This window comes from Periophthalmus magnuspinnatus, chromosome 20 (assembly GCF_009829125.3).
Source record: "Periophthalmus magnuspinnatus isolate fPerMag1 chromosome 20, fPerMag1.2.pri, whole genome shotgun sequence".
NCBI lineage: Eukaryota > Metazoa > Chordata > Actinopteri > Gobiiformes > Gobiidae > Periophthalmus > Periophthalmus magnuspinnatus.
In genome coordinates, this window is record NC_047145.1 from 14,486,820 (window position 1) to 14,496,567 (window position 9,748).

The 9,748-nt window shown below is 38.6% G+C and overlaps 1 protein-coding gene across 3 annotated transcripts; it reads right to left on the reverse strand.

Annotated features, from left to right (window-relative positions):
* Window positions 1–51: 51 nt before the first annotated feature.
* On the reverse strand, window positions 52–5,380 carry rnf32 (ring finger protein 32). 3 transcript variants are annotated; one of them, XR_008649145.1, is made up of 7 exons: window positions 5,327–5,380; window positions 4,865–5,093; window positions 4,643–4,785; window positions 3,421–3,578; window positions 3,156–3,264; window positions 649–724; window positions 52–79 (listed from the first exon to the last, which is right to left on the reverse strand). XR_008649145.1 is itself a non-coding variant. In XM_055229936.1 (6 exons), exons 1-6 carry the CDS (start codon window positions 5,339–5,341, stop codon window positions 1,758–1,760), a joined length of 660 nt encoding a protein of 219 aa, XP_055085911.1. In that variant the 5' UTR covers window positions 5,342–5,380; the 3' UTR covers window positions 1,664–1,757. The 3 variants fall into 3 exon arrangements, 2 of the variants coding, with proteins under 2 accessions (XP_055085911.1, XP_055085910.1); XM_055229936.1 differs by lacking the exons at window positions 52–79; window positions 649–724 and adding an exon at window positions 1,664–1,763; XM_055229935.1 differs by lacking the exons at window positions 52–79; window positions 649–724 and having other exon boundaries at window positions 3,124–3,264.
* Window positions 5,381–9,748: the final 4,368 nt, after the last annotated feature.

The window sequence follows — 9,748 nt, forward strand, 5'->3', positions numbered from 1 at the left end:
CCTCGTCTCTTTCTGTCAGGCTGGGAGTGTGCAGTGTAGTTAAACAGATGGGGCAGTCCCACACTCCTCTCTGGATGACCTGTCACAAAAAGAAATGTTTTACCAAGTTAAAATATTCATTACTACAACCTGCAGAGCTCTCAGCAATGACAGCCACATAGACAAGCTATGCAAATGTAACCTAATTAGATGTAATTAATTTGAATACATTTGTAATGCATTTTATTTGTGAGAGTATTTCAAGTCTCTCAGGGTAACCTTAAAAAGCCTAAAAACAAGCAATAAAATTACAAAGGAAACATGCTATCAGTAGGAAAAAAGCCTTTCAAAAATCAGTGAATGGAGTGAGTTGCAGTCTGAAAAGGTGAGTTTGAAGGTGGAGAAAGTGCCATGCCATGTATAATGATTTAGCCAAGCATTTCACTGAGTTTTGATGGTGCCTATATAAGCTATGTGGAGAACTGAGAGCGAGAGTGTCAAATGCAGTTTTAAGTTCAGGGATCTTGTGAATGGCTATGAGTTTCCCTTGTGTTGTCAATTATTGTTTGTTGAATTAGTTTTAGCAAGTGTGTTAATACCTGTCCCCATGCTATTGATTGACTGAATTATTGACATACTAGAGAAACAATAGGATAGTCTCACTCTGACCTGGCTCTGTATTCTGTCCCAGTGGTGCTCCTGAGGCGTAGACATGTGCCTTCTCTCCAGCTCCTCAAACACTTGTCTGCTTGATGACAGGGAGTGGTCAATATCACTCAAAAAAGCCTCCGTGTCCATGTGACAGTATTGGACAAAGCTGTCATTCAACTCCTGCAACTAATTAGAAAAACATTTCAGTAGCACAAAGGAGACATGTTTCATTCAGAGTCACAATGGAGTGCTGTTTCACTGAAGGCTAGTGTGTGTAGAGTACAGACTGGAGAATGGTAACGGGTGCAGGAGTTTCACAAATTAATGCAGCTATAGAGCTTATGCAGATGACATCACAGCCTTTGCAACTTTATTAGCAAGTGGTAAAACTATATGAGAGTCAATGGTGAGTAATGACATTTTCTTCTGTAAAAGCTCAAAACACGTATAACATGTGAAGGGGCTGTTACAGCTTAATAACAAATATAAATTTAAGTCCACAACTCTGCTAAATATTTAGTTTGTACCTGATATCTAAAATAAGAGAATCAAATAAATAGTAGTAGAAAAGCTAAACAACAGGGACATTGCAAACCGTAGGCACATTTATCACTGACACAGAATTTGGGATCACACACAGGTGAACAGAATCTTGCTCTCCTTAAATAAGGTGTTTCCCAGTCTGTGTGTCGAGGAAATAAGTATTGTAGGGTGAAAATAACAGCTCCACAAACAGAAATGAGGCAATAAAAAGTCAAGAAAGACATTATGTCTGTAGTGCTGCCCATGTTTCTACAATTCAGTGCCACTCAGAATGTTAAGGAGTCTTTTACGAATAAAGTGATGTCAGTGCATAACCTCTGTTTTATACACTGATGTGGTATTGGTATAGTTCAGCACAGCCAATATGGAGTAAGTGAAACAACATTTATACACAAAAGATAACAGTTTCATATAATAATAATAATAATAATAATAATAGTCTATTTCCAGTAAAACAAAAACAAGAACATTGTGTTTTTTCCTTTTTAAATCATCAGTCACCACTTTCATTCTCAAACAACAGACTACACGCCCAGAAGTTGTCTGTATTCATCCATTTACCGCACCTGTTGCTAGGCAACAATCTACGCCTGCCAATGAAAACAAATGTTTATACCAGAAACTATTCAATAGTCAATGAATAGAGTATTTATACTAAATATAGCTGCTAGCACCAAAAATATCACCATGTTGCAAAATTTCAATAACATTTTTTGTTAGTATGTGTGAAGATGGCCTCAAATCACCAGATTCTACATCAGGAGCACTGCAGTGTACAGTACAAAGCATGAGCACTGATTTCCCTCTGTCTGACACAGAAATACAAAGTCACAATGACATCAAAATGTCTTCACAGCTCGGCTTTTATCACTAATTAAACAACAGTTAACCATTTGGATAGAGAGTTTTATGGGGCCGACTGCCTCTTTGACAGTCAAAGTAAACAGCACAGCCTCTGGTGAACTTTGCCTTGCTCCACAGTGAGTGTGAATATGAAAAAACAAGGAAAATGTGAGGTGGCACAAATTGCAGCGTGACAGTCCTACATGGAGAACTTGAAACGTAAAGTGTAAAAGCATCAACTGATAGTTGCTACTATGTCCACTACTTTACACGAGTTCCATCCTAGCACTAACCTGTCTGTTTGCATTACAGTCAGCTAAGCAAATAATTCTTCTCTTTGAAAAATCAAGTCAGTCAATTCTGTCAGCACTGGGCTGCACATCCCACAACTCTTGAAGATCATGCTATGTGTTACAAAAGATCTCCTGACCACCCACGAGTACTGAAGGTACTGAAGGTAAAGCACGGGGAGGTCGTCTTACGCCTTATAAGGGGAAGTGCATGTACAGGTGACTGTCAGTAGATTACACAGTAGCATCTCTAAATCTGTATTATAATACTAGAGCAATACTAGACTGACATAACCAAAGTTTAGGTTGTGATATGTAGTGATAAACAGGTAGGTTGAAAGATGCCATTGGCATTCAGAGAGAAATAATCTGACAACATTTGTTTTCAAAATAATTTAGCCTCAAATAGAAGTGCTTCACTAGGTGGCAATGTTCCCTTTTCCTCAAAGTCAACAGGTGAGTCAACACAACATCTCAAAGAAAAGACCTCTCAGACACAATTCTCCTTACCTGGGACAGCTATGCATGATATGATATGATTTTTATAATTAACATTAAACATATCCAAGTCAGCAACAACACACACGGCATGCTTATCCTAAATGTGAATTTGGTGTGGATCCTGGAATGTTCTGGAGACTGTTTGTCCAAAACGTAAGGCTCAATCCAGATTAGTGAACAAACAAGGTGTGATTCACAAAGCATCAAAGGACTCTTGAACAACAGGTAAAGGAGATGTACAACGATGCATATCTGAGTTACAAATGGAGCCAGCAAGGACCACAGTCAATAGCTCAAAAACAATCATGGACCAGCCCTGACATTAATTAAATTGGACTAATATCTCACCTTTTCCTCAAAAAATCTTCGTCGGAGTAGCTTCTCTTGTGGACATCTGGTTTTCATTACATTTATGTACCATTTTCTAATCGTATATCCTCGCCACCATGCTTGAATCCTAAACACAATATATTTATAATATTTGAACACACTGCTTTCTTTTTTTGTTTTCATGCATGCCATAGCCTATTCTATTTCCGCAGCCTTAAGAGGCTTTGAACTGTTACTGTTTTTCTTGACAGCTGCAAATATTGTTATAGGGTTATGTTTGTACTTGGTGGCACATTGGTGTCGAAAAAGATTTGCTGCATCGTGGATCACGCGTGTCTCATACTGATGTCTTCTGCAAACTGGGCAACACTTTTGTCTTGAAAACTTTTCGAAAGCCTGGACACAAGCTCTGTGGAAGACGTGCGAGCAAGACAGCAAAACCTAAAGACACAGAGCTCATAAATAATGTGTACAAAACATTATATACATACCAACAGCTGTTTTAAATACACATAAGTGTAAGTGGTAAGTTTTACATATGTCTCTAAATGTATTTGATCTTTGCTAAAAAAGATAAAGTGAACAGGACCCCCATTAAGCTGCTTAGGACCTAGACTACAGCCTCCTCCACCTTTCAGACTGATGCTTTTATCGTTTGAAAAGAGACAGCAACAGCTATGGAGCTTGGCACACAAACCAGTTTACTCAAATCTCCGGGGGAGACGGGGGATATTGATTTCCCATTGTTTTTGGCCTGACCAACACACTCCATCACTGGTGAAAGGGCACCCTGCAGTGTACAGCTCTAAAAGCTGGACAAGCCATTAAACAGAGGGAAATATCACTTCTTAATAAGCTTAAAGGTTTATGGCTAGAAATATCAAAATATAATTATACTATTGAACTTTTAATCTCTTAGCAAATGATTATCATTCATATAACACTGAAAATGACATCTCTATTACAGGAGAAAACATTGCAACAACACACAATGCAGATATAATTATTTAAATGATAAAATAGTTTCTGTTGTGATTTTACCTCAGAGAAAGTGAACTTCAATTGTTCTATTTCGTTGTCAAACTAATATTTACATGTGCATCTATGGCAACTGTGCTTTGAAAGGCTAACCTATTCTGTGGCAGCATTCTTAAGGAGATTGGCATCTTAAAAGGGGGATTGGAAAGGTGTGAAAGACTGAATGACCCTCACTATAACCCACTGATTGCTACATCATCATGTCACAGTTCAGTTCCGAGGCAGTATGGGTAAATTTGTACAGTTGTCTACACAGATTAGAACATACAGGAACTACAGGGGGCCAGCAGGGGGGGCTTTGTGTGTATGTCTCAAATGGAAACAAGAATTACCTCCCTGACAGTCTGAGAACACAGAGAAGAAGAAAAAAAGAAGAAACTAGAAGAAATTAGACTCATTTTTAAGTATGCGTATATTTTCATTGGATTGATTAAACATAAACCCATTTCTATTAGTTAATAAGTTACCTGTGGCTTGAGATGAAAGTCTTCCTTACATATTGCACATGGGTTAATTGATTCTCCCTGTTGGACAGATCGAACTTTTACAAGTGACCACTGCTCTTCGGTCAGACATTCAACTGGGCCACCCACTAAACCCATCCTCTCAGCTGCAACAGAAAATATTGTATAGTGTAAAAAACAAAAGGTATGATAATGATGATGATGTGGATCTAACACTGTAGCCACCTAATGTCAGTGGAGTTTGAGTATCATTAAGTACATATTCTCTCTCTTGGCCCAAATCCTCATCATTAGCATTTTGATCATTCTTTATCTTTGTGGATGATTTTGTTTTGTGTTTCCATGTAGGACCAGCACCAGATAATGAAAAACCTGGCAATAGCAACTTTTTGGTGATGTGGTCCTGAAGAGCAGCTGAAGTTAGTGCCAGCCTGGTGGACATAGGCACAACCCTCTGTAAAATACACGAAAAAGAACTGATTTACACGAAACACTGATTTAGAAAAACTCAACACTGTTTTTAGCTAGCGTTAGCTTGTAGTAGTAGTAGTAGTAGTAGTAGGTCATAATCCTGGAGCATATAAACACATAAACATACACGCAGATCACACGATATAACAGAGTGCTTATATAGGGTAGTGTTTGACCTTTATCAATAAAACAAGTAAAGTAAACTACAACACAAACCTTTCGAGCTGCCATCCGTGTTGGTGCGGTCACTTAGCAACAGTCCCCGCCCTGACCTCTCTGTCCTGGGACCTCATTGGTCCACAGTGAAGCTGAGACGCGCCAAAAACAGCCTGAAAAAGGTAAACACATCGGTAAACAGTTGAATTTTTAAGAAAAAAACAATCTGAGCAGTGTTTTTTATGTATAGCTTTTGTAATTTGGATGTTAAATTACCAATAAACCAGTAAGTTTCAATGAGTAAGATTGGTAATACTAATAATTATAAATAGTCTAATATGATTGCGTTTTACTCCTAGTAAATGGAATAACAGGTGTAAAATGTTATAGTCGATCTTAATGTTCTCTATCCACCTGTTTCTATTGAATGTTATTTTGCAATAACACACTCTTAACTGTTTGTGATGTCTTATTATTACTAATGATTATTTTATTGCCAGGCACTTGAGAGTGAGAGGTTGGAACATGACCAAAGGAGATCTCTATGTCTGGGTGAGTCACCAAGCTGTCGTCAGAGGGGCACTGAACAAAGCTAATCTGCTCATACCTGTACCGTGAGCTCAAGGATCCCTCCCAGGTCAGCCACACATGGAAAAGCATACACACAAACATGCTCCAAACCAGCCCTTTTTCTAAACCTGATGAAAAGTTTGCTTTATTTCTCACACGGAGTGCAGGGTTGTGTAACTTTAAAATGCTTTGCACCTATGATTGACTTTGATGTGTTTAGTCGGAATTGGTGAAAAACGGACGGCAGCAGCACAGGCTAACGGTGAAGCCTGTCAATCCTGAGACTCTCTAAGAAAACAAAGTGAAGACCTAGCTCTGCAAGGAGGAAACCCCTGAGCTTCTCAAGAGGCTGCCACATTCTTGAGATTAGGACAAGAAAAACGCAGACCACTGCAGGTAATACCCTAGACAAAAGCGTGGAACAATTTATTAGTTAAGAATTCAGTCTCAGCGCTATATCAAAGGCTGCATGTCCACAGTGTCAGACTCCGGGCTTTGGTTTGTTTTTATAAGTAAATAATCACGCTTAAAAGATATGGCAAAGATGGGGCTCAAGTCCCCCCATAATGCCCTCATTCTTCCAACTGTCATCGCAGAGGTTTCAGAGTATGCTTTAATTTTCAGCATGGGTCCTGTTTGTCTTTTGCGTGTGAATACCATTTTAAAGAGCTTTTTATTTAACTTTCTTCCCTCTAGACTTCTTAACTCTATCTGTGGTATGTCTGCGTAGACAGCACTAACCTGATTGGTAAAGAGCTGACAACTTAGGATTTTTTGGTAGATGTTATCTGACAAATAAATAACCATGGAATTAATAATGAATTAACATCATGGTCACAAATTTTTCCCTGCAGCCACAGACTGGCCATATTAATACATTTTTCAAAGCATTGAGATATGATGAGTTATTTCATGGTCATAAACAGCTGGCCATACCATAAATCATCACAAGGATACAATGCATTGTTGTCAAATGTGTAATTGTTGTGAGATATAGATGAGAAAGGGCAGCCTATAATGGTTCATTATGTCAGCTGCTGAAATGACCAGGAGACTAATCACTTTGATAGGAGACAGTGGAGGGAGACACAAATCTAATTATTGTATGACCTGACCCATAATGCTTCCATAACATGACTCTAATCACTGCATTGTGGATAGGAGTCCCCAGTGGCTGTGGGAGTGAGGGCCAGTGGAGGGGCTGGGCAGGTCTTGCTGTTATCTCCTGCGTCATTGCTGAGTAAGTAAGCTCTAACGATACAAACGCATCACTAGTGCTGTTTGGTTGTGTTTCAAAGAGATGGAGCTCCTAATGATTAGACATGTCTTTTGTAAATGAAATACAAATCACCCTAGGCTTTTGCTTTTACTTCATTTACTAAGTGCTACATTACCTCATACTTTGGACCTAACAATGGATTTCCAATAAATCTTATAGTAGTGGAAATGATGGAGGGCCTCACATATCACAAAATGTGCCAGTGCTTATTAGCACTTGAGAAGTTATTGATCGGGCATTTTGATTAACGATGGTGGTGGGCTTTGGTGGCATTCAAATGCCCACAGTGGCCCTGCTGGCAGCACTTGGGCTCATCTCAATTACCTCAGGCTTGTGCTGATGCCAGCCACACTGAAGCGTCCCCTGTCTGGAGCTACACTCACTCACCTCTGCTTCCCTGTCCGGACTCCTGCTCAATAGTAGAGTCAACATTTAGACGCAACGCTGATATACTGTACTGTCAGGTCACAAGTGCTGCCAATTATCCTACCATTTCCTGTAATTGCAGCATAATTGACAATGTCTTATGTCACATAAAGAATTAATGCTAAACAATATTTGAATAATTATTGATAATAAAGGTTATTGACGCAAAAATAGTCCCAAACAAAGAAAACCAACTAGAAATGAAGATTAAGAGATGACATTGTCTTCCAGCCTATTGAGTATGATTCACATTTGAGAAATGTCATGGAATATTATCTAATAAAAAAGATATTTTCATTTTATGTTAGTTACTAAGCTGATCATGTTGCAATGATTTGAGGTAATGTCACTGCATTACCAGCAATTCCTGACCTGGCTCAAGTGGCCATCCTTCTCCATAATGGACAATAATTGAGCAAAATCCATCACTATGTCTAGAAATAGACCCCCATAATGGCCATAAATTGCATCTTGTGAAGGCATGAGCACAGAAACCCCACTGCTCCTGCTGAGCCTAAGAGCCACTGCAATGGTGTGTAGCCCCTTTAGCCTCCACAACTTCTGGATTTCACACAATGCACAGAGTTGTGTTACATCAGAGAATAAATAAACTCATTCTTTCTTAATTTTGCACTTTATGTCCTGTATATTGGATTGCAGAATTTTCAGATTTTCTGCACTGTATTATACATTTCAGATGGAAATACACACAGTGATTTACAGACACATTTATCAAGGTACTGAAAGAGGAGGTACACTAACGGTAATGAAATAATTTCATTTTTTTACAGGAGCACCTGAATTAAATGAATGTGGCTTGAGACTTTCTTCAAAACTCAGCTATAAATCAATGGCAGCAGCTATTTAATCTGATTGAACACCGCGCAAAGAGCCTGAAGTTTGCCTCTGCTGTGGGGAATGTGTTTGTGGTGAGTCTCATAAATGCCAAGTTCTTTGGGCAATAAGAATAAATATCACAACCACTCTCTAGAATTACCACATAATTGGGGACTTTCCGTGTCTGCACAGGACCCCAGTCTCCTCCCTCTAACCTACATCCTCACTTTTACCACATACAAGTCCATTGAGGTGACAAAGGGAATGAACAAGGTGGCAAAGACCATATTTACCTCAACATGACACAAAGTAATCTGGTTACATATACTTAGTCTGTGTGCAGTTTCCCCTTAACTATGCCTATTCACATTGGAAATTACCAAGACAAATGCAGAGATATATGAATACATTTTTTATTCATTTGTTTACAACCTGTGAATATAAAAAAGTGAATATTTAGTCATAAGAGTTTAGTGTTAGACAGGTTTCAAAGTTTCAAATTTTCTAGCAGGTTTGACCAGAACCAGTCCATAGTAACTAGAATAATTTCTTGTGTTCCTGGTCTGCAGTAGGTGCATCTATCAACAGACTGAGCTATTGTGTGTTGCCTTTGGGGCTTACACATTTTAAACAGCAAATTAAAATATCCCTATTGGCTTTAACTGCATCTGTTATCTACAGTTCCAATGAAACAACATGAAATCCCCCTATCTCTTCAGGAAAACATGTTCCTCTAAGTTGTAGAGCATTGCCCTTTCCTTTCAAATCCACCTGATGTTCTGCCAAGGGACTCTACCGGTTGGCTTCCTTGTGGTAATTTTAGTGTCTGATGAAAAACAAAGTGGTTATTTGTGTATGCCAAAGCTCCAGCCACATGTTTGTGTTTCCATCTTCTGTCTTATTGAAGTTGTAGCTCCCTGATAAGTGTTTACACCTTTAATGGCATACAATGAAAGAGACTCTGTAATAACTCGCTGCTAATGACATAAGTTTGCCTTCGACTTATTTACTTTCCATAAGATTTCCATTAAATGCCTGCAGCGAGGAACACGGTTGTTGTCTGGAACTTATGTTTGACTGTCACAGTTTAATTGCATTTCCGCTTTGAAAGAAGTGATATAAACAGTAGGAAAGTTCAATATTGATCTCAATTCTGATGTGATCATCTGTGTAATGAGTCATACTATACGACAAATGATTTCCGTGTGATTTCTGATACTACACTAATGTCTATACATTCTGTATGCTCCAAAATATTATTGACTCGTTTTAAACAACTTACTTACTATACTGGATAGTATATCATCTCATCTGTGCTGCATCTTCTCTTTATATTTAGCTGTGAACTTAAAAAAGCATGTGTTTCTCAA

Bases quoted from the DNA above. Each gene is read 5' to 3' on its own strand.
- rnf32 (XM_055229935.1), bottom strand. The intron at 3,579-4,642 runs GTAACTTATTAA...CTGTGTCTTTAG, and splicing joins ACTTTCATCTCAAGCCACAG to GTTTTGCTGTCTTGCTCGCA. The intron at 3,265-3,420 runs GTACAAACATAA...TATTGTGTTTAG, and splicing joins CGACACCAATGTGCCACCAA to GATTCAAGCATGGTGGCGAG.